The sequence below is a fragment of the Bos grunniens genome, chromosome 16 (assembly GCF_055505025.1).
Source record: "Bos grunniens cultivar Pamir isolate PY7600 chromosome 16, Bosgru_T2T1.0, whole genome shotgun sequence".
In the NCBI taxonomy this organism is placed as follows: domain Eukaryota; kingdom Metazoa; phylum Chordata; class Mammalia; order Artiodactyla; family Bovidae; genus Bos; species Bos grunniens.
The window spans coordinates 23,123,869-23,148,993 of record NC_141180.1 but is presented as its reverse complement, the minus strand read 5'-3'; the positions used below and the strand labels follow the sequence as shown (position 1 = coordinate 23,148,993).

Here is a 25,125-nt window from a genome sequence, read left to right as displayed (position 1 = left end):
CTGGATGGCATCACTGACTCGATGGACGTGAGTCAGTGAACTCCGGGATTTGGTGATGGACAGGGAGGCCTGGAGTGCTGCGATTCATGGGGTCACAAAGAGTTGGACACGACTGAGCGACTGATCTGATCTGATTCACTTATTTCATATTATTCACTTATTTCACATTATTCACTTATTTTCCAATTTTATAATAAGCTTTGGATAGTTTCTTCCACTTCTTGAAAAGCATACTGGTACATATGAGCTGAATTTAATCAAACACTTGATTTTCACTGTTTAATATTATCTTGTGATTTCTCTTCTTTGGTCCATCATTATGTTGAATTACATTGATGGATTTCTTTTTTAAGATATCACATCATATTTGCCTTTGTGGAGTGAACTTGCTTGTTTATTATATATAATATTTAAGCATACTCTTGGATTTTATTGATTTTTAATCTTGGATTCTTACTTCTACATTTATATGTGAAATTAGTTTATATATTTCTTTTTTGAATGTTCAGAATATACAACTCTCATAAAATTGTTTGGGAAATTTTTCACCTTTTCTATTTTTTGAAACCACTTGCATAAAATAAGAATTATCTGTTCCTTCAAAATTTGTCAGAACCCACCTGTAAAACCAATTGAGCCTGGGGCTTTTTTGAGGAAACATTTATAATTTATAATTTCTATTTAAATGTTTTTGATTTTTATTAATATATTCAATTTTTCTTTTCCAATTTTGGATTACTAGATAGTTCTTCTACATATTCAAATTTTAATACAGATAGTTGTTCATAATATATTTACGAATAACTCTGTTTTAGGTATAGTTAGGTTTAGGTATAGTTTTCACTGCCTTTATACTGGAATTTTTTGAACCTTCCTTTTCTCTTGTTTTCTTAATTACACATGCCTGGTACTTCTTCAAAGAACAAATTTTAGTTTTATTCATTTCTGTTTTTATTCTAGTTACTATTCTCCAAGTCACTGATTTCTGTCCTCTTTATTATTTCCTCCCTTCCTGTTTCTCTGCATTTACTCTGATGTTCTATTTTAGATTCTTATGTTGGACACTTGGATAATTTGTTGTCACTGTTTCATAAATTTTCCCTCTAGATGTTATTTTAACTGTAGTCCATAAATACTGATATATAGTTCTTTTATTGTCAACGAGTCCTAAGTATTTTTTATACCTCATAATTTCTTTTTGAAGTTGTAAAATTTTAATAGCATTTTGTTTCTAGCCCTGATTTTTCAGAGCATAACAACTTTAATTGTGCCAGTTATGTCAATATTAGAGTTTTACTCCTCTTCCACTTGGCCCAAGAGTTTATTAGGAAGTACTTAAATAGTGAGCCTTTATTCATTCAGAAATTAAGGACCAGTCTGTATCAGAGATGTATTAGAGATTCTCCTAGCTGGTCAAAAAGTGTTTACCAGTACTCTTACCATTTTTTTCTATTTTTTTTTTAATATACAGAAATATGTACAAAATCCTTTTTCCTTTCCTCTTTTCTTATTTTAAAAATTTGTGTTCTTTGCTCTTCTTACTTTTATTCTTTATTTTCAAATTATTTATTGTTTAATTGAGGCATAACTTATACTCAAGATTATTTTCATTTTAGGTATAAAACATAATGATTCAATATTTGTATATATTGGGAAATGATCACCAGAGTGAGTCTAGTTAACATCCATCATCATACTTAGTTACAGTTTTTTTTCTTGTGATGGGAGCTTTTAAGATCGACTCTTTTAGCAACTTTCAAATATGTAGTACATTATTAACCATAGTTGCCACCCTGCACAGTACATCCCCTTGACTGTGTTTTATAACTGAAAGTTTGTACATTTTGACTCTCCTGATCTATTTTGTCCACTCCCTAATCCCCACCTCTGGCAAACACTAATCTGTTCTCTGTATCTATGAGCTTGCTTTTTTCCCCTTTTAAAAAAAATCCCATATCTAAGTGAGATCATAGGGTATTTGCCTATCTCTGTTATTTTACTTAGCATAAAGCCCTCAAGTTCTGTCCATGTTGTCACAATGGTAATATCTCCTTGTTTTTTATGACTGAATATATGTGTATACACACACACACACCATATTTTCTTTATATATTCATCCATTGTTAGACACTTGGGTTGTCTCCATATATTGGCTATTGTAAGTAACATTACAGTGAACATGAGGGTACATATATATTTTTGAGTTAGTCTTTTCATTTTCTTTGGCTAAATACCCAGAAGTGGAATTGCTAGATCACATGGTGGTTCTATTTTTCAAAATGTTTTGAGGAAACTCCATACTACTTTCCTTAGTGCTGCTGCTGCTGCTGCTGCTGCTGCTAAATCGCTTCAGTTGTGTCCGACTCTGTATGACCCCAGAGATGACAGCCCACTAGGCTCCCCCATCCCTGGGATTCTCCAGGCAAGAACACTGGAGTGGGTTGCCATTTCCTTCTCCAATGCATGAAAGTGAAAAGTGAAAGGGAAGTCGCTCAGTCGTGTCCGACTCCTAGCGACCCCATGGACTGCAGCCTTCCAGGTTCCTCCATCCATGGGATTTTCCAGGCAAGAGTACTGGAGTGGGGTGCCATTGCCTTCTCTGTTCCTTAGTGGCTGCACCAATATACATTCCCATCAACAGTGCACAGAGTTACCCTTTCTCCATGTCTTTGTCAATACTAGCTGCTTCTTACCTTTTTGATAGTAGTCATTCTAGCATTTTTTCAGAGTACAGGTCTTTCACCACCTTGATTAAATTTATTTCTAGGTATTTTATTCTTTTTACGCAATTGGAAATGGAACAGTTTTCTCAATTTTTCTTTCTGATAGTTTCTTAGTGTTTAGGAATGCAACCAATTCTATGTACTGATTTTGTATCCTGCAACTTTACTGAATTCACATTAGTTCTAATAGTTTTCTGGTGGTATCTTTAGGTTCTATATATAAAATCATATCATCTGCAAATAGTGACAGTTTTACTTCTCCCTTTCCAATTAAGATGCCTATTATTTATTTTTCTTGCCTAATGTTCTGGCTAGAATAACCAGTACTATGTTGAATAGAAGTGGCAAAATTGGGCATCCTTGTCTTTTTCCTGATCTTGGAGGAAGTTTTCAGCTTTTCACTACTGATATGATGTTAGCTGTAGATTTGTCATAAATGGCCTTTATTATGTTGAGGTTTATTCCCTGGATACTGACTTTGAGAGTTTTTATCATAAATATATGTTGAATTTTGTCAGATGTTTTTTCTGCATCACATTGTTTTTATTCTTCATTTTCTTAATGTGGTGTATCATGTTGGTTGATTTGCAAATGGTAAACTATCCTTTCATCTCTGGAATATGTTCCACTCTGTCATGGTGTATAATACTCTTAATGTAATGTTGAATTTGGTTTGCTAATATTTTGTTAAGGATTTTTCCATTTATATTCATCGGGGATATTAACCTGTAATTTTCTTTTCTTGTGGTATCCTTGTGTGGTTTTGGTACCAGGCTAATGCTGGCCTCATGAAATGAGTTTGAAAGTATTCCCTCCTCTTCTGTGTTCTGAAGAGTTCAAGAAGAATTGGCTTTAATTCTTGGAAAGTTTGGTAGAATTCACCAGTATAGATGTCTCATCCTGGACATTTTTGTAGAGAGTTTTTAAATTAATGATTCAGTAGCCATACTAGTCATTGGTCTGTTCAGATTTTCTATTTCTTCATTACTTGGCTTTGGAAAGTTGTATGTTTCTAGTAATTTATCCATTTCTTCTGGATTGTTTAATTTGCTAGTGTATAATTGTTTGTAGTAATCTCTTCTGATCCTTTATATTTCTGTGGTACCTGTTGTAATGTTTCCTGTTTTATTTATGATTTTATTTGAACCCTCTCTATTTTTCTTCTTGGTAAGTCTGACTAAAGGTTTATCAGTTTTGCTGATCTTTTAAAAAAATCAGCCCTTGGTTTTATTGATTTTTTTCTATTTTCTTTCTATTCTCTGTATTATTTATTTCTGTACTGACTTTAATCCCTTCCTTCTACTGTCTTTGGGCTTTGTTCTTTCTTCTTTTTCTAGTTCCTTTAGGTGTAAAGTTAGGTTGTTTATCTGAAATTTTTGTTACATTTTGAGGCAGCCATTTATTTCTATGAACTTCTCTCTTATAACTGCTTTAGAATTGAACATATTTACTTTTAAAGTAATGATAAGTATGTACTTTCTGACATTTTGTTAATTGTTTTCTTGCTGTTTTGTAGTTTCTTTTTTTACTAGTTCTTCTCTTGCTTCCTTTGTGGCTTGATGACTTTTAAGAATGATATGCTTAGTTTCCTTTTTCATTATCTTTTTTGTATCTATTACAGGTTTTCTGTATCTATTACAGTCAGAGGCTATATTCAAGGCATACTTATACTAAATATTTTTTCTCTGACATTTAAGTTTATATGGTGTGCTGTTTTTATTTTGCTAGATCTGACAATTCTTTTTTTTTTATTTCATAAATTGGAAGGTAAGCCTCTATTCAAAGATTCATCCAGAAAACTATAACCATCCAGAAAACTGTCCAGATATCATAATTTAGCAAAAAAAGAAAAAATTCATGTGTAGAAGTTTCCTAGTCTAGCCACAACTTCTTTGACTTTATTTGTAGAAAAGTTGGCAAGGTCTTTTGTCAGAATCTATTAACTTAATATAAATTTCTAAAAATATTAGTTATCTGAATTTCAATCTTTAATGGGAAAGGTGAAACCAATTAGTCAGGGATTTAGACACTGACAAAAATGTATGCTCAGAGGAATATTGTAAGCTCTGTTTTTACCATTTATCAGTCATGACCTTATATAATCATATATCCTTCTTTGGCATCATTTTTATTTGAATTAAAATGAGGTGTTTGGGCTAGGTGATTCCTTTCTGGTTGTATTTCAAGCTTGATGGTGAATTATAGAAAAGATAATATAATAAATAAGTATGATCAATCAAGTAATTGTAGTCTTAGGCTATTAAGTGATAAGGACAAAGATAATCATATCTATTGATTCTTTTAGAGTTTTGCTACTTAAAACCTGATTGGCTTCCAAAAGCATCAGTGTCACCTGCGAGTTAGGTAGAAATACAAATCTCAGCTGTATTAAATCAGAATCTTTATTTTAACATGATTCTCAGGAGATTTGTAAGGTTAAAGGAGCTCTACAGGATTATTATCTCATCAGTAAAATAACTGATGTTCAAAATGATGCCTCCAATTATGAAAATTCACTTAAGTACAGGATCCTGTTTTTAAGAGGGAAGAAAATTTTCTAATATATATATTGGGATTATTTCTATGCACATGATTTAACTTCTGAAAAGTTCTTGCTTTCCAAAATAAAATTTTCTCCTTGGAAAATTAACCTAGGTGAATTCCTACAGTCCCTGGGAATCCTAAAAAAACCAAATATGACTATGCATATATAATTTTCACTTCCATCAAAGAATAGCCTAATGCATTGAAAGAAGAATTTCATCTCTCCTTGGCTAAGCAGTTTAGCCCCAGAGATAAAGGACTCATTTTCCATTTTCCTATCTGATTGCTACTAACACAACTTGATTGATTTTACATGGAAACTTTTCCAGGCCTTAGATATGACAACTTGGCAAACTGTAAGTTTCATAAATACTTGGATAGCAATTTTCTTTTAATCAGAAGGAAAGATTTCTTGGCTCCACAGTGAATCCCTCATCCCCTCACTTACGCAGTCTAGTTCCCAAGAGACCTTTCATTATCAATATTTCTTAATATGTTTTCACATTCTCAGATTTTGTCTTAAGTGGAGTTTCCCCAGGATTCAGACTATGAGATAAAGATTTGCACGCAGAAAGTTTATTAAGAACTTTCTTTGGGATCAATACCTAGGGGAGAATGAAAGATCCAGGAGTTGGCAGAGAGAGGAGTAGGACTGTGAAACATTTACACAAAGGTTTCAGCATCCCACAGGGAACTAGGATGGCCCTTCAGAATTGTCCCACTTTGTTCCACACAATCCTATCAAAAGGTCATTAGACATGGGGTTCTCCTCTCCCCCTACTCCAGGGAAGTGGCATGACCTTTTGGAGGCTTTCTTTCTCTGAAGGCAGAGACTTGATGTGAGCTGAATGCTCAGTCATGAAGCAGGGGATTTTGGTGGCACACCACAGTATTCTCTACAGATTTGATTTTTGCCTTTATGATCCCCCTCTGAGTCTCACAAGTTCTTCTAACACAAAGTTTCTGAAGACTTAGTTCTGGTATCTAAAATCACAGCTGAGGAGTTGCTATTAGAAGGAACTAAGCAATAAATTGATTTTGGTCAGAGCCCTTCCACTGACCTGCCAAATCACACCCTGGCATATGCCTCCTCCTGGATAATTGAGGTCATAATGGAGATTTCTTCATTTCATAAAATTTACAAGGTGACCTCACTCTTCTGAAAAAAGAACTACATAAGCTCATGATATTTATAACCTTACTTGTATGATGATGGGATAATGCTAGAAATCAACTGGACTTTAAGCAATATCCAGAGAGATAGGTGTCCGGGCACCAGAAGGAAGTCAAACTCTGCTGAAAACTCCTCCCACATTTTGACCCACGCCCTCAAGTAGAGAGGCCACCAAGAGATCTCAAGCTCAGAGGCAAGACGCTAGTTGCCTCTCACCTTCCCTTCATCTGTTGGATTTGGACTTCAGGTTAGATACCTTGAAGGTTTCAGAGTTATTCTCTCCATTCTCAAATTTCTGAAGTCTACATAGACAGTAATATTATTAGAGTAAACCATATAAAATTGCCAGTATTTGATAATTTTTCACCTATAAAAAAAAGGCATATGGTTCCACCAACAGTGTAAGCATTCTTAATCTAATTTCTATTGACCCTACTTGAACTGTGAATGGCTTTCAAAGGGCTCTCTTAGCTCCCTGAAATAGTATCATGTTTTTATACCTAAGTATTTATGTGACTTCACTTTTTGTGGAGAGAGAGGGCACACATGTCAACAAATTTTCTAAGAACTTTGTGATTTTCTGCTCACCAAAATTAGGAACCCTTAGGCAGTCAAAATAATACAGAAAACCCAAATTCCTAACTGTCTAACATTCACGTTGGAGAAAGTCACTTAAGCTCTCAGAATCCTACCTCCCACTTCTATAATATAACCTTTGTATCCTAAGGATATTATAGTAAAAAAAAAAAAAAATAGTGTCTCAGATAGGAACAAAAACCTAATGAGCTTAATGGAGGCTCCAGGAAAGCATGGTTGGGGAACCGTAAAGTACTTATAAAGAGAAAGTAGTATGTGCCCACTTTCTCCTGTTCAAGGGCCTTCCCTTTCTCTCTGAAATCAGGAAGTGCCATAGATGAATGAAAATGGAAAGGCACACAGAAAAAAATAACATCTCAGTAACTAACCAAAAACATTTTAAAACCTCAGAGAAGATTCTTTTCAAGTTTGTGGTATAGTTTCAGGGTTTGCTGTCCAGGGACCACCGCAAAGGATGACCTGAACGTCAAGATGCTTGGTTTAGGAGTCAATTAAGTGTGTTTGTACCCAGCAGGCAGACTGAAGAGGGATTTCTTAAGCCCAAAAAAGTTCTACACCAGGGAAGCATTCTTTCAGTCTTACCCTTTAGCAGGGGCCAGAAGTCAGATCCGGCTGTTAATGTGCAGACTTTGGATGGAAAGCAACTGAATGCATGAGACTGGTTTTCCATTTCTTTCTGTCAGTCGGTTTCTATCTATCTATCTGCCTATTATCTATGTACTCCATACTCTCTGTTTCAAAGTATTTTGCTAGAGATTCACTGAGCTAATTTAACTGGCTATCATTCTATCTTTAAGCCATTCCTCAGTTCTGTCTGAGAATCAATTGCTTTTCTAAAAGATCTTGCCTTGTTTTGATATCTAACTATAGTTTGTCCTCTTCCTAAAAGCCACATTCAAATTAATTTTATATTGCCCTGTAATACATAAACGCAATTTTCTTGTTAAAACAAGCAGTAAAATATTACAAATAAAGCTAACAATTCCCTTGACCTCTTAGCATCCTGGACTCTTCTCTTGGGGCATGCCTGGTGCTCATTTCAGATTTGCGCAGTCCCCAGTTAGTTGCCTCTAGTGTATTTTGTCTAGAAGAGGGCAGCTGTTCGCATTGTGCGTTTGGTGTGGTGATTAGAGGAATGTCTTACTTATGTAGTGACCATGGTGGCATGAGGTGAGAATAAGCAGGATTTTGTGTTGCCAGATTTTCTGCTCTAGCCACTACCTACTTTCGTTTAAGAGCACAAAATTCATTGTTTATTTCATATAAAGTAAAAATAGCCTAGACTGTTATATAAATTAAAATAGATGCGACTTGGCTGTAGAAAGAGCAGCTTTGAAAAATATAATGTTTGTTCAAATAAAGAATGCATTTTAGTATTCTAATTATACTGTCAATTCTAGAAATGTCCTTATTTATATGTACAGCAAAAGTAGATTTTTAATAAACACATATTGAACTGAATTTTTAAAAATCTCTATTAAAAGTTATGTATACAAAATGTATTTTTCATGGATTCTGTATATAAAGTAGAGATGCATTTTATACCAAGAGCCTCAAATATTGCCAGTTTCTATGGAAGCAGAACCTGCAGTACCAATTCACATCTACAAGTACCATTTTAAAACAACATATGTGAGATTCTTTAGCCTATAAATTTCAGAAAAGCATAATTCTCTATATAACAAAATACATAGTTGTGTGTTTATTTAAATGTTTCTTCTTTATCCTGATCTTCCTGAAGTGTAAACAGAATTTTTTTAAAAATATTCCTTTTTGGAAATAAAAATTCTTGAGCATTGAGTCTTTACTAGATCGTAGGCATTATCTTTGTGCTTTCACATGATTTCATTTCATCCTCATAGTAGCCAAGTGAGATGGGTAGTATGTCGGCTCCTCAGGTGTGGAAAAGAAGAACCCTAGGCTCAGAGAGAAGAAATGGATTGTCAAATTTAGTTTACCCAGCTAGTAAAGATAGGGCTAGGACTATTCCAGGTGGCACAGTGGTAAAGAATCTACCTGCCAATGCAGGAGACGTGGGTTCGATCTCTAGGTCAGGAAGATCCCCCTAAGAAGGAAATGGCAATCGGGAAATCCCATGGACAGAGGAGCCTGGCAGGCTATATATAGTCCACAGGATCCCAAAAGAGTCAGACATGACTGAGCGACTAAACAATAATAAAAAAGATGGGCTAAGAGTTAAACCCAGGGTTCGGCCTGGCCATCCCTCCCTTCAGAATGGTGCACTTAACTAGATTCCCTTTACCATGGTTAGCATTCATTGCACAGACTTGAACCGGTCTCTGGTTTGAGGTTCCAATAATTATACGACAGAGTTCTACTTCTTTGCACTGAGTTGCTCCTGTGGGGGCATATTCGGTATTCAGATGAGAATGAGGTGTGGCTACCTCCCTTGTGTCACTGTGAGAGGAAATGCCCAAGACTCGGCATCCTGTATCGTGATCAGACTTTCCTCTGCCAGTGTCTCACTTGTGGTTTCCCTACTAAAGCCATGGCCGGGAAATCCTGGCATAACCACTTCCCACAAATCACAAATCAAGGCACAGAGACACTGCCACTGCCACAGGAACAGGCTTTAAGGTTCAAAGCGATTTGGGATTCAAAGACCCTTAGAGCAAGGCGATGCAAAATGACTCAGAGGTTTTGGGCACAGGCCCTCAAGACAGAGAAATCCACAGCATAAGGCCTACTAATTAGTTTCAGGTGGGTGGTGTCTATTTGGGGACCCAACAGAAAGTGGGAAAACTGAGCCCTCCTGTTCCTCACTGAAGCCACCCCACTCTTCCTGAGACCTATTCGGGTAAAGCCACCAGGTACTTCTTTGGGCTCTGTTTGTTCCTGGCTCAGGAAATAACCCAGAGCTTTCTTCCAGTACTTGGGTCTCTTTTGTGGTGTATGAAAAGGAAGAGGTTGTGGGCATTCCCGGGGGACTTTGATGTCTCTGGGGGCTGGAGTTGAGGGCTTTGCATTAGGCTCCTGGTTAACTTATGGTGTGTTTCATGTCTAGCCCTCATCTAGCAAGGAACAAAGGACCTCGTATTGCAAGCCATAACCTATGGGTCTGGAAGTTTTTTAAGTTATAAAGAAATATTTACTACTTCAAAGAAGGGAAATGAAAAGGTGGGGGGCGGGGTGGAAATGACACTGTAAAAAATAGAGCGTGGCTGGTCTTTTCCTCAAAGGTGGAGAACAAGAAGGGAGAGTGTGCTACATTGACCACTGAAAATCATAAAATCACCCTAATTAAGCCAGCAGTGCAAATGGACACTCTATAAACATACCACCAAGGCTCAGGGAGAGTAGGTCTGTGGACAAGGAAAAATTCTCGTTAAAATAGAAAACATGTTTGACTCTCATGCTCCCCTTTTAAGAAAAGCCCTCTGCCTTTAGATGTCGTACCCTGCTCTGACACTGAGGACAGTGTTTGGGGGGGCTTCCCTGGTATCTCAGCTGGTAAAGAATCTGCCTGCAATGCAGGAGACCCCAGTTCAATTCCTGGGTCCACAAGATCCCCTGGAGAAGGACGAGGCTACCAACTCCAGTATTCTTGGGCTTCCTTCATGGCTCAGACAGTAAATAATCCACCTGCAATGTGGGACACTTGGGTTTGATCTTTGGGTTGGGAAGATCCCTTGGAGGAGGGCATGGCAACCCATTTCAGTATTCTTGCCTGGAGAATTCCCATGGACAGAGGAGCCTGGGGGGCTAGAGTCCATAGGGATGCAGAGAGTCAGATACAAGTGAGAGACTAAGCATAGCACAGCACATCCCTTTCAGAACCTGATACAAAGCTAGAGAAATACATGCAGACTGATGTATGTTCTAGCCCTAGATTCTAATAAAGCAGCAACCATGCAACACCGGGGAAGATGGGAGATGACTCTCAATATCTTAGTGTTAAGAGCAACATTGAGCTCTAGGAAATAAGACAAAAGTAGAATTGCAACATCAGATAATGGAAGATAAGTTCTTCATGTCATTCCCCAATCTCCGAAATGTTTTATTTTAAAGAATTTTTAGGGACAAGACTGCTTCATTGTTAATTAGTCTAGCCATCTAGAATATTTCTTACAGATAACTGAATTTCCCTGTGAATTTTCGGCGCTGGCTTATTTTCCCGCCATGGACAGGGTAAATGTTGTGCTTGGGGCACCAGAAGAATAAGAATAAGCAGTTTGGCAGCATCTAGTTTCTGAAGCAACAGACTCTGCAGTGACCTTTCTCCTGTGTCATAGTTGAAATGCCAAGTGAGAGGTTCTGATAACAATTTTAAGGGGGAGACAAGGAGACAGGGAGGGTTTCCCTGGTGGCTCAGTGGTAAAGAATCCACCTGCCAGCACAGGAGACATAAGTTCGATCCCTGGGTCAGGCAGATTCCCCTGGAGAAGAAAATGGCTACTGACTCCAGTATTCTTGCCTGGGAAATCCCATGGATAGAGGAACTGGCAGGCAACAGTCCATGGGGTTGCAAAAGAGTCAGATGTGACTTAGCGACTAAACAACAGCAACAAAGGAGATGCTAAGTTGCTTCAGTCATGTCCAACTCTGTGCGACCCCATAAACAGCAGCCCACCAGGCTCCCCTGTCCCTGGGATTCTCCAGGCAAGAACACTGGAGTGGGTTGCCATTTCCTTCTCCAATGAATGAAAGTGAAAAGTGAAAGTGAAGTCACTTAGTCGTGTCTGACTCTTTGCGACCTCATGGACTGTAGCCTACCAGGTTCCTCCATCCATGGGATTTTCCAGGCAAGAGTACTGGAGTGGGTTGCCATTGCCTTCTCCAAACAAAGGAGATAGGGAAGGATAATTAGCTATGCCACTTGAGAACAAAGCATTAGCTTGGTGATCATCTTGTCCACGTCTCTCACATTGGAGATAGGGAGGTATTGGCTGGCTATGCAGTGGTTTACCGTCTCCAACAATGGTCTCCTTGAGTGATCTTTTAGAGAAGTGTAAAGAAAGATTCAAGTGAAAAAGAACTGGTTGAAGTAAAAAGTCTCAGAAAAAGATGGGACTCTCAGTAGCTGAAAGTTAGCTACTTTCCAGCTAATTTTTACTTTTGATAAGACCATGGCTATCTTTCTGTGCCTACTCCATGTTTTTTTTCCCATTTGTAAAGGAGGGAGTTCTTATCTTCTAAGTGGCGAGCTATTTGAGAAGGATAAAAGTAGTGTGACATGTGCCTTGAGAGCCCACTGGAAATAATGGCTCGTACATATATGTGCTTGTGCCTAGGTTTGTTTCAATAGACCAGGAGTGGCCACAGCAATTTTCATTTTCTTGACATCTGATGGCCTGGTACCTGGGAAACGTCAGCAGCCAACAGTGACCCTTTACCTGACCGATGTCAGTGGAAACAACCACTCTCTTGGTGAGTCTGACAGTTATCCCTTTAGGGCCACCAGAGGAAAATCCAGTTTTGACCCAGGATTCAGCTCGATGTCTGTCTCTGATATTCTTTGAGACCTTGTTACATAATATAGCTATGGAGAAGATAAAATGAACACTAGGTATGGAAACTTGATGCTACACGAATGGCTTAAAATATTATTCGATCCCCTTGTTTCTCTTCAGGAACCTATGAACTGTCATGCCAGCATAACCCGCTGGTTATCAACATAACTCATCACTCAAACGTCCTCTTCCACCATGCCACATCAGTGCTGCTGAATTTCTCAACCCCATTGGTGGGCATCTCGGCGGTGGCTCTAAGGACACCCTTCGACATAAGTCCTTCAGCTCCCAACAGCTGCATCATCCCAGAGCACAAGGGGCAAAATCATCAGGGACAAAGGTATAAAGTCCCCTTACTTCCTTTTCCCTTTCTTTTTCAACAACTGCTATCATTTTCTACATACTGTTGTATATAAAGTAGGTGTTTGTTTGCCAACTAAAAATGGGTCTCAGTTCAGTTCAGTCGCTCAGTCGTGTTCGACTCTTTGCGACCCCATGAATCGCAGCATGCCAGGCCTCCCTGTCCATCACCAACTCCCGGAATTCACTCAAATTCATGTCCATCAAATCGGTAATGCCATCCAGCCATCTCATCCTCTGTCATCCCCTTGTCTGCCTGCCCGCAATCCCTCCCTGCATCAGAGTCTTTTCCAATGAGTCAACTCTTTGCATCAGGTAGCCAAAGTATTGGAGTTTCAGCTTTAGCATCAGTCCTTCCAATGAACACCCAGGACTAATCTCCTTTAGAATGGACTGGTTGAATCTCCTTGCAGTCCAAGGAACTCTCAAAAGTCTTCTACAGCACCACAGTTTGAAAGCATCAATTCTTTGGCGCTCAGCTTTCTTCACAGTCCAACTCTCACATCCATACATGACCACAGGAAAAAACAATAGCCTTGACTAGATCGACCTTTGTTGGCAAAGTAATGTCTTTACTTTTGGATATGCTATCTAGGTTGGTCATAACTTTCCTTCCAAGGAATAAGTGTCTTTTAATTTCATGGCTGCAGTCACCATCTGCAGTGATTTTGGAGCCCCAAAATATAAAGTCTGACACTGTTTCCTCATCTATTTCCCATGAAGTGATGGGACCAGATGCCATGATCTTCGTTTTCTGAATGTTGAGCTTTAAGCCAACTTTTCACTCTCCTCTTTCACTTTCATCAAGAGGCTTTTTAGTTCCTCTTCACTTTCTGCCATAAGGGTGGTGTCATCTGCATATCTGAGGTTATTGAGATTTCTCCCAGCAATCTTGATTCCAGCTTGTGCTTTTTCCAGCCCAGCATTTCTCATGATGTACTCTGCATAGAAGTTAAATAAACAGGGTGACAGTATACAGCCTTGACGTACTCCTTTTCCTATTTGGAACCAGTCTGTTGTTCCATGTCCAGTTCTAACTGTTGCTTCCTGACCTGCATACAGGTTTCTCAAGAGGCAGGTCAGGTGGTCTGGTATTCCCATCTCTTTCAGAATTTTCCATAGTTCACTGTGATCCACAAAGTCAAAGGCCTTGGCATAGTCAATAAAGCAGAAATAGATGTTTTTCTGGAATTCTCTTGCTTTTTCCATGATCCAGTGGATGTTGGCAATTTGATCTCTGGTTCCTCTGCCTTTTCTAAAACCAGCTTGAATATCTGGAAGTTCACAGTTCACGTATTGCTGAAGCCTGGCTTGGAGAATTTTGAGCACTACTTTACTAGCATGTGAGATGAGTGCAATTGTGCAGTAGTTTGAGCATTCTTTGGTATTGCCTTTCTTTGGGATTGGAATGAAAACCGAACTTTTCCAGTCCTGTAGCCACTGCCGAGTTTTCCAAATTTGTTGGCATATTGAGTGCAGCACTTTCACAGCATCATCTTTCAGGATTTGAAATAGTTGAACTGGAATTCCATCACCTCCACTAGCTTTGTTCGTAGTGATGCTTTCTAAGGCCCACTTGACTTCACATTCCAAGATCTCTGGCTCTAGGTGAGTGATCACACCATCGTGGTTATCTTGGTGATGAAGATCTTTTTTGTATAGTTCTTCTGTGTATTCTTGCCACTTCTTCTTAATATCTTCTGCGTCTGTTAGGTCCATACCATTTCTATCCTTTATCGACCCCATCTTTGCATGAAATGTTCCCTTGGTATCTCTAAATTTCTTGAAGATATCTCTAGTCTTTCCCATTCTGTTGTTTTCCTCTATTTCTTTGCATTGATCGCTGAGGAAGGCTTTCTTATCTCTTCTTTGGAACTCTGCATTCAGATGCTTATATCTTTCCTTTTCTCCTTTGCTTTTCGCTTCTCTTCTTTTCACAGCTTTGTAAGACCTCCTCACACAGCCATTTTGCTTTTTTGCATTTCTTTTCCATGGGGATGGTCTTGATCCCTGTCTCCTCTGCAATGTCACGAACCTCTGTCCATAGTCATCAGGCACTCTGTCTATCAGATCTAGTCCCTTAAATCTATTTCTCACTTCCACTGTGTAATCATAAGGCATTTGATTTGGGTCATAATGTCTAGTGGTTTTCCCTACTTTCTTCAATTTAATTCTGAGTTTGGCAATAAGGAGTTCATGATCTGAGCCACAGTCAGTCCCAGTCTTGTTTTTGCTGACTGTATAGAGCTTCTCGATCTTTGGCTGCAAATAATATAATCAATCTGATTTTGGTGTTGACCATCTGGTGATGTCCATATGTAGAGTCTTCTCTTGTGTTGTTGGAAGAGGGTGTTTGCTATGCCCAGTGTGTTCTCTTGGCAAAACTCTATTAGCCTCTGCCCTGCTGCATTCCAGTCTAAGAACTACTAAAAAAGACATAAGAACCAAGCAAAGAACAACTCATAGAAGGCACACTTGCATTTTATATTTTGCTCTTCTTTCCTTAGCTGAGAATAATTTTTATGTAAATATTTATCATCTTTACTAGGTCTTAAAATCTCTTGTACATATAAAACCACTGCCTTCAAATCAACGTTGCTATGTAAACTGCCAAATTTCCCTGCCAAAAACTCAATGTTCCCAAGGTGATGTATATTTTTCCACTTGTTCCCGCCTGGACAGTGTATGTAGTGAGTTTAACAATTAGTCTCTAAGGCGTGCTATGTAATCAATTAGACTTACATATGGTAGTCAGGTGGAGAAAGCAATGGCACCCCACTCCAGTACTCTTGCCTGGAAAATCCCATGGACAGAGGAGCCTGGTAGGCTGCAGTCCATGGGGTGGCTAAGAGTTGGACACGACTGAGCGACTTCACTTTCACTTTTCACTTTCATGCATTGGAGAAGGAAATGGCAACCCACTCCAATGTTCTTGCCTGGAGAATCCCAGGGATGGGGGAGCCTGGTGGGCTGCCATCTATGGGGTCGCACAGAGTCGGACACGACTGAAGTGACTTAGCAGCAGCAGCAGCAGCAGCAGCATGGAAGTCAGGACTATATGAGCTATGTGTGCCCTTCTGTAGACATCTGTGACTGTCACCATGTAGATAGTGTTTCCTGGACTCTCAGCCACAGCTAGTAATGAACGTTGGTGTGGTCAAGGTTGGCCCTGATGAGGCAAGGAGCAAGTCAGACACGGTAATCTGTGCTGCACTTGTGCTGAATTCATTCTCTGAAAGGTCTAATCAGGTAAGTAGGACTACAGGTAACAGAGTTTGTTTCCTCAAGGAGTGAAGTGTCAGGCAATTGGGATCCTAGTCAAAAAGCTGGGGTTGTAGACAGTGCTCCATCATCAAGGAGGGACTCCGATACCACCATGCCCAACCTAGGTATCCCAGAAACCCAATCTTGATTAGGAGGTAGATGATACTAATATAGTATTTTAGTTATCTTTTGCTCTGTAGCAAATTATATTAATACCAACATTTAGTGGCTTATCACAGTTTCTGTTGGTAAGAAATCTGGATGCAACTCAGCTAGGTGCCTCGGGCTTAGTGTCCCTTATGAGGTTGCCATTAGCTCTTGGCCAAGGCTGCAGTAACCTAGGCTCAAGTGGAGCCTTGCAGAATTCACTTCCAAGCTCACTCACGTGGCTATTGGCAAGCCTCGGGAGATCTGTGGCCAAATTAATTCGCATAGGTGCTGGTGTGGGCACAGTCACATAAGCATTGCTCAGTTCCTTGCCACATGTTCAGTTCAGTTCAGTCGCTCAGTCATGTCCAACACTTTGCGACCCCATGAATTGCAGCACCCCAGGCCTTCCTATCCATCACCAACTCCCGGAGTTCACTGAGACTCACGTCCATTGAGTCAGTGATGCCATCCAGCCATCTCATCCTCTGTTGTCCCCTTCTCCTCCTGCCCCCAATCCCTCCCAGCATCAGAGTCTTTTCCAGTGAGTCAACTCTTCGCATGAGGTGACCAAAGTACTGGAGTTTCAGCTTTAGCATCTTTCCTTCCAAAGAAATCCCAGGGCTGATCTTCTTCATAATGGACTGGTTGGATCTCTTTGCAGTCCAAGAGACTCTCAAGAGCCTTCTCCAGCACCACAGTTCAAAAGCATCAATTCTTTGGCGCTCAGCCTTCTTCACAGTCCAACTCTCACATCCATACATGACCACAGGAAAAACCATAGCCTTGACTAGACGAACCTTTGTTGGCAAAGTAATGTCTCTGCTTTTGAATATGCTATCTAGGTTGGTCATAACTTTCCTTCCAAGGAGTAAGCGTCTTTTAATTTCATGGCTGCAGTCACCATCTGCAGAGATTTTGGAGCCCCCAAAAATAGTCTGACACTGTTTCCACTGTTTCCCCATCTATTTCCCATGAAGTGATGGGACCAGATGCCATGATCTTCGTTTTCTGAATGTTGAGCTTTAAGCCAACTTTTTCACTCTCCACTTTCACTTTCATCAAGAGGCTTTTGAGTTCCTCTTCACTTTCTGCCATAAGGGTGGTGTCATCTGCATATCTGAGGTTATTGAGATTTCTCCCAGCAATCTTGATTCCAGCTTGTGCTTCTTCCAGTCCAGCATTTCTCAGGAAGTACTCTGCATGTAAGTTAAATAAGCAGAGTGACAATATACAGCCTTGACGTACTCCTTTTCCTATTTGGAACTAGTCTGTTGTTCCATGTCCAGTTCTAACTGTTGCTTCCTGACCTGCATACAGGTTTCTCAAGAGGCAGATCAGGTGGTCTGGTATTCCCATCCTTGCCACATGAGCATCTCCATAATCTGCCTGAATGTCTTTATGACATGACGGCTAATAATCCAAAAACATAAAAAGAGCCAGAAAGGGTGAGTACATGAGAATCTGCCCCAAAGGGAAGCCAGTCTTTTTATAACATAATGTTGGAATTGACACCCCATTACTTCTGGCATATTCTATTCATCAGAAATGAGTCAATTAGTCCTGCCCATACTCAAGAGGAAGGACGAGCATCAGTGCACAAATTATTAGTGGTCATTTACCACATGCAATGATAGTAGTTTATGTTAATTGAGTATTAACTATGTGCCAGACATTGTTGTAAGTGCTAGGAAGGAATGGGGTCTCGGTAATGGACATTGCAACATTAGCTAGTTCATCTGTGACTTTTAAGTCTCCTGAGTGAGCAAACATCTTCAAATATTAATGCAAGAATGTAGACTGTTAAAATAACATTGTTTACTAGAATGATTGCCTCTGTCTCATGTGTTTTCCAATTATTTTCTTTACTGGCTCTACCTCTGGCCTCAAGCAATACAGAATTTCTTTCAGGTCCCTGGAACATGTGTTCTTGATGAGCTCCATGTCTTTGCACATAATGTTCCTACTTTCTTGAATGCTGTCCAGTACTTCTTCACTTCAACTCACACTTGACCATCAGGATTCACCTTCTTCTATGAAGTTTTGGCAAACCCCATCCTTGTTTCCATAGGACATTGCATACAACCCACACTCTACAAAAGCAGCTCTCTCATTGGGTGGTAGCTTATTTATTTTCTTGTTCTTTCCCACTCTGAACTCCCTACAGTAGGCATTCTGCTCAGTATCTCTCAATACCTAGCAGAGGCCCTGATGTATCAGAGATGTCGGAAACTGTACATCGCATGATGGTTACAGACCTTACCTCTAAATCCTCCACGGAACAGAACTGAACAAGCAAACCAAAAAAGAGGTCACAACCTCTCTAGGCCCAAGGGACAAGAATTCCCTTACACCATCACAGCTGTGAAATTTTGACAAAGAAGTTGATTAATTATCATCACTGCTGCTAATTCTTTGCTTATTTTCATTTGGCACTGTGGGAAAACAAGTTTTCTTACATGCATGCGTGCAAACCAGTAGAAATAGGATATGATTCTCCAGTTTACACAGAATGTATCTGGAATGCATAAGCATTTCCAAACCACGTCTGACTGACAGGAGCCATGCAAATTGGCTTTTCCTTCTCAGCCAGCAAATCAGTGCAATATAGTAAATTTTGATATATAGGGGACCTAATAGATCCCACGTATTTTCTTTGTGGACAGATTTAAAATCTGAACCCCTATATATTCTCAAAGGATGGAAGTCTTTTAGCGTCTTTGTATCAATCACAGTTGTAAATGTAGATAGACCATAATATGAAAGCCTCAAATTCTGGGCATAGTAAGAGGGATTCCTGGCTACCTCCTCTTACCCCTTATGACCTGAATTCCATTAATACTAAAATGGGCAAGGGAGAGCTGACAGATGCCTGGCAGTAGAAGATGTGTTATCCATTTTGTATTTAACCATTAGTAACCAATGGCCCAACTTCCTACATCAATGCACCTCTGTTTATTTTTTGAAATAGACTCTATTTCTTAGAGCAGTTTTGGATTCACAGCAAAACTGACTGGAAAGTACAGAGATTTCGCATAAACCACGCCCGCCCCCCCGACACACACACAGTCACAGTCTCCCCCAACTGTCACACCTTCATCAGACGCACAATCAATGAACCTACAGGGACACATGATCATCACCCAGAGTCCACAGTTTACATTAGGTTCATTCATGGTTTTGCATGTTCTATAGGTTTGAACAAATACTTAATGACATATATCTGTTACAGTGTCATAGAGTAGTTTCAGGGCCCTGAAAATGCTCTGTGCTCTGCGTTACAATACTGCATCTTTAAACCAGTGTGACTGGTCCACAGAATCTCAGCTGAGCTTCCAGTAAACCTAAGCCTGGCTTCCCGGTGACATTCATGATGCTTACTTTGGACTCTTTGGCTTTGATCTCTCTCTTCATCTTGTTTCCCATTTTGCCATGATGGCTACCCAGTTTATGACCCTTTGGGCTTAGTCTTTTGATAATGGATCCTTAGTCTTGAAAACCAAGTTTAGTGTTCCGGGATTCGGTCTCCTCATGCCCGCATGTGGTCAGTCGTGTCTGACTCTTTGCGATCCCATGGACTGTAGCTTGCCAGGCTCCTCTTTCCATGGAATTTTCCAGGTAAGAATATGGGAGTGGGTTGACATTTCCTCCTCCAGGGAATCTTCCCAACCCGGGGAAAGAACCCATGTCTCCTGTGTCTCCTGCATTGGCAGGTGGATTGTTTACCACTGTGCCACCTGGGAAGCCCCACCAGTGCCCAGTAACAGTTTCCTGCATTTTTTTTTTACTCTCTATTTCTTGCTCTAGCCACCTTTGGGAAAGGCCTTGCATAACCTTCCACAGTATCCCAGGAGTTGGAGTCTCAGGCAGATTCCCAGCCATCCCAGGGTTGTGTCGATAGCTTTGGAAAGTGGGAACCATCTTTTTGATTAATACAGTGGGGTTTTGAATGTTTCCAAAATAGAATCCATGCACTAACAGGTTAATTTTCCTAAATGAGTAGATTAGCTCACAGATAATCAAGATTCATATAATCTACCTTGGAAATTCACAAGATCAAGTCTAGCAGAATTTGCTAATAGACAAGAATTTCTCATGGACGTGTGTTTCCCGTGCAACAAGATTCTGCTCTTTCAGTCATATGAACACAATTAAAATACTAGTTGCAACTTCTCTGACCCTGCCTGATGGTATAGCCATTAAATGCCCCAGTGTTGAGTCTTCTGAAGTTGAAGAATAGTGTCCCCTTTTCCAGGGTCTGGGCTGATAGCAATGGTTGAAACTTCTGATCACCCATTTCTTTTCAGCATTTATACTTTCTTTTTATTGATTTTTTTTCCTACCTACCTGCCTTATAAAAGGTTGAGAATATAACCTCCCAAACAATTGTGCTTCTTTCAATTTATCCTTATATTTCAAACAGTTCTGGATTTTTATAATTTGTGTTACATAATTAGGTGTAGAAGTACTTGTGACTGTTTTATCTTTATTGGGATCATACCTCTTGCCAACCCTTTTGCCCCTTTAAAAGGATTTGGCTTTGTATTACACTTTGTCTGGAATTAAAATTTCCATCCATGCTTTCTCTTTGTTTGTATTTGTTTGATAAATATTTGCCTTTCTTTGATTTTTAACCTTTCTCTATCTTCACTGCCAATGAGTCCAGGGCTTATTGTTTCATTGCACTGTTTACAAAGACAGTAGGATTTCATTGTGTAAAACTACTCCAAGCTTTTATTCTGAAATTTCATCTCATGTTCCCTAAGCCCATAATATTCTTTAGGATGCTGTAGCATCTTTACCTTTGGGATGTTTATCTCCCAGCACTCAGTGGCCTTTGTCAATGGTTCTCCCTTCCCCTCACTCACTCCTACCTCACTCCATCAAGACCCTTATACTTTCTGACTGGAAATTGTGAAATGAGTAAAGAAAGAGTACTGCTGAAGACTGATGGATAGAGGACAGATCTGTGACCCCTGAAAAGTAGTGCCCAGTTTCCTGGTCTTTACAGGAGCCAGGGAATGAAGAAAGACTGACTTGTTCCTTTTCTTTTAGTATAGCTCTATTCTTTATTTGCTTTGTGCTTTTTTTTTTTTTTCTTTTTTCAGAAAATAAACAACAACAACAGAAATCACATTTTGGCTTCCAGTGATGTTTCTCAATTCAATTCCAATACATTTTGAAATCGGGGCGGGGGGATCCTCAGAGTCCAGCTATCCACCTTGGTTTTTGGTGTTAATCAGAGTTTTCCTATGTTTCTGTATTGTTGATATTTAAGTGGGAAGCAGGGAGAAACTACCTTTGAGGATTCTTGTGAGACTGCTTGAGAATGATCTATGTGGAGTTTGTAACCCATTCAAGCACCAGGTGGGACAAGTTCCACACCATTTCCCATCCTTAACTTTTTTTACCACCCTCCTTTTACAAAATGTGACAGTTATCCATCAGTTTACTGCTTCTCATCTCTAAAGTCACCCTCATCACCCTAACTTGTAGTACTAAGAATAGGATTCTGTTTGCTGACTGACACAGTGTTAACTCTTGTCAACAGAGAGTTCTGGAGACACACTGCAGGAGGAAGGGGCTTCTCTTCCTGTTCGGATATGCCATCTTCCCTCTGGCTGCCGTGACATGCTCACCAGTGATGTGCAGGACACCTGTGGTCAAGGATGGCGGCCTTTGTGCTCCAGATGGCTCTTCACCGCGGTAGTTAGAGGTGGCAGCTTAGTAATTGTGGTCCCACAGCCTGTCACTCAAGCACACAGGCACAACCAAACCGATTCCCTCCATCTATGTGACTCTGTCTTCTACCATCATTTCCAGTTCCATTCTGTGTCAGTCGGTCAAGCAGGACACCATAATTAGAATGGGGAAGATTAATATAAGTAACTAGTAACAGAAAAGGAACTCTTAAGGGGTAAGGAGATCACCTTGGTAGTTAATTTTAGAGAAGAATGGTGGGTCAAGGGGGCAACCATTACTTTTAGGGATGGGGGGAGAGTATCTTGAGGAAGAGCGCTCCACTCCCTCCAAGGCTGTGATTTTTATCTCATTGGACAGGGTGGAGCAGGGTAACAGAGAAGCGTGCTGAGGTTTTGTAGGCTAAGACTGGCAATCAAGAAACCACCCTCTGGGGTGCTGATCAAGGCTCATTAGGAAGCTGTCTGTTGAGGTTCTATTGGGACTTTCTGAAAAGCTGTCATAGCAAATGCTACTGAAACTGTCCAGGAGGTCACCTGCTGTGCACTGATGAACTTGATGGAAAGCCACCCATTGGGATACCAATGAGACTTTCTGGGAAGTCATTCAGTGGGGTACCTTTGCTGGAAATCCAGCTAGGGTGCTGGTAGGAGTTCTGGGACATGCAGGGTGTCACTGAAACTCTGATGCTGTGTCAGACATCAAATGCTGCTGAAGCAAGGAGAGAAAAGCACACGAGAATCAAGAAGAGACACCCCTTTCTCCTACAATGTCTCCCCAGTTATATCTACTGGGCAAACATAATGTTATACTAACTGGCAAAAGAGCAATACTTGCATGGTCCCTCTTTAGTATCTCAAAGCAGGGTAATTAAGAGTGGGCATTTGGAAATGACGGGCCATAAGTTGATTGCTGGCAGAAAATATTTTGTCAAATAACCATGAAGAAACCCGTTTTCTCTCTGCCTTTGATGTTCCAGATTAAGATTTTCCTGGCTTGAATTCTAAGACCAATTTTCTTCTTTCTTTCCTTTTTTAATTGAAGGATAATTGCTTTACAGAATTTTGTTGTTTTCTGCCAAACATCAACATGGATCAACCACAGGTATACATATGTCCCCTCCCTCTTGAATCTCCGTCAGCATCCCACCCCTCTAGGTTGTTACAGAGCCCCAGTTTGAGTTCCCTGAGTTGTAGAGCAAATTCCCATTGACTATCTATCTGACTGACTACTTACATGGTAATGTAAGTTTTCATGTTACTCTCTCCATACCTCTCACCCTCTCCTTCCTCCCCCCTACATCCCATGTCCATAAGTCTGTTCTCTATGTCTGTGTCTGCACTGCCACCCTACAAACAATTTCATCAGTACCATCTTTCTAAATTCCATATATATGTGTTAGTATACGATATTCGTTTTTCTCTTTCTGACTTACTTCACTCTATAATAGGCTCTAGGTTCATCCACCTCATTAGAACTGACTCAAATGCATTCCTTTTTATGGCTGAGTAATATACCATTGTGGGCTTCCCCGGTAGCTCAGCTGGTAAAGAATCCGACTACAATGCAGGAGACTCCGGTTCAATTTCTGGGTTGAAAAGATCCCCTGGAGATGGGATAGGCTACCCTCATGGGTTTCCCTGGTGGGGAAGAATCAGACAGTAAAGAATCCACCTGCAATGTGGTCAACCTGGGCTCTATCCCTGGGTTGAGAAGATCCCCTGGAGGAGGGCATGGCAACCCACTCCAGTATTCTTGCCTAGAGAATCTATATAGACAAAGGAGCCTGGCGGGCTACATTTCATGGGGTCACAAACAGTCAGACACAACTGAGTGAGTGACTAAGCACAGCACAGCACACAACATTCCATTGTATATATGTAACACAATTTCTTTATCCACTCATCTGTCGGTGGACATCTAGGTTCCTTCTTGTTCTCAGTTCTAGTTATTGTAAATAGTGCTGCAATGAACATGAGGGTACATGTGTCTTTTTCAATTTTGGTTTCTTCAGGGTATATGCCTAGTAGTGGGATTTCTGGGTCACATGGTGGTTTTCTTCCTGGTTTTTTAAGGAGTCTCCATATTGTCTTCCATAGTGGCTGTATCAATTGACAGTCCCACCAACAGTGCAAGAGGATTCCCTTTTCTCTACACTTTCTCCAGCATTTATTGTTTGTAGACTTTTTGGAGTCTACATGGCACCCCACTCCAGTACTCTTGCCTGGAAAATTCCATGAACAGAGGAGCCTGGAAGGCTGCAGTCCATGGCGTCGGTGAGGGTCAGACATGACTGAGCGACTTCACTTTCACTTTTCACTTTCATGCATTGGAGAAGGAAATGGCAACCCACTCCAGTGTTCTTGCCTGGAGAATCCCAGGGACGGGGGAGCCTGGTGGGCTGCCGTCTGTGGGGTCGCACAGAGTCGGACACGACTGAGGTGACTTAGCAGCGGCAGACTTTTTGATAATGACCATTCTGACTGGTATGAGATGGTATCTTATTGTAGTTTTGATTTGCTTTTCTCTAATAATGAGCAATGTTGAGCATCTTTTCATTTGTTTGTTAGCCGTCTTTTCAATGGCTAAGACCAGTTTTCAATATAACTTCTAAGTAGACTGAACTAACTGGACATTTATATTTTCTCTTTTTAATGTTTTGAACTTATTTTAAGTCCAAGGCAAACATAAGGTAAAAATATCACTTTAACTTATTCAGTATAAGTGCACATTCTGATTGAGATGGAAAACAAGTAATAGATACTCATAAATATAAAACTGTAGTGGGTTCTGAGGTTTACCTTAAACTGTAGCTTATTAAAACCAAGTATTCTACTATAAAACTGAAAAAGACATTTATCTTTTAAAACAAATATCCATGTGGAAACTAGAGTTATTTCTTCTCTTTCTCTCTTGTTCTCACTTTCATTCTTTTTCACTCACTATATATAATCATGTTTGATCCTTTTTATCATTATGGATAATTGAGAGCAGAATTATGTAACAATTTAGGTCTAAAACAATGAATGTTTATGTGTGTGTGTGTGTGTGTGTGTATACATTGTATTTATATTGCTGTGTTTTATTTCACATAGAAGAAAGGCTTCTGAAAAATTTAATGTAGAGTGATTTGTAAAACTAATTA

The 25,125-nt window shown here is 39.9% G+C and overlaps 1 protein-coding gene across 1 annotated transcript in view; it reads left to right on the top strand.

Moving 5' to 3' along the window:
- The window catches only part of PAPPA2 (pappalysin 2), a 315,881-nt gene that overhangs the window by 177,974 nt on the left and 112,782 nt on the right, over positions 1–25,125 (top strand). Inside the window, exons 12-13 of the mRNA XM_086342421.1 lie at positions 12,291–12,426; positions 12,630–12,849. Coding sequence (XP_086198547.1) covers positions 12,291–12,426; positions 12,630–12,849 — 356 coding nt within the window. The remainder of the gene's footprint in view (positions 1–12,290; positions 12,427–12,629; positions 12,850–25,125) is intronic.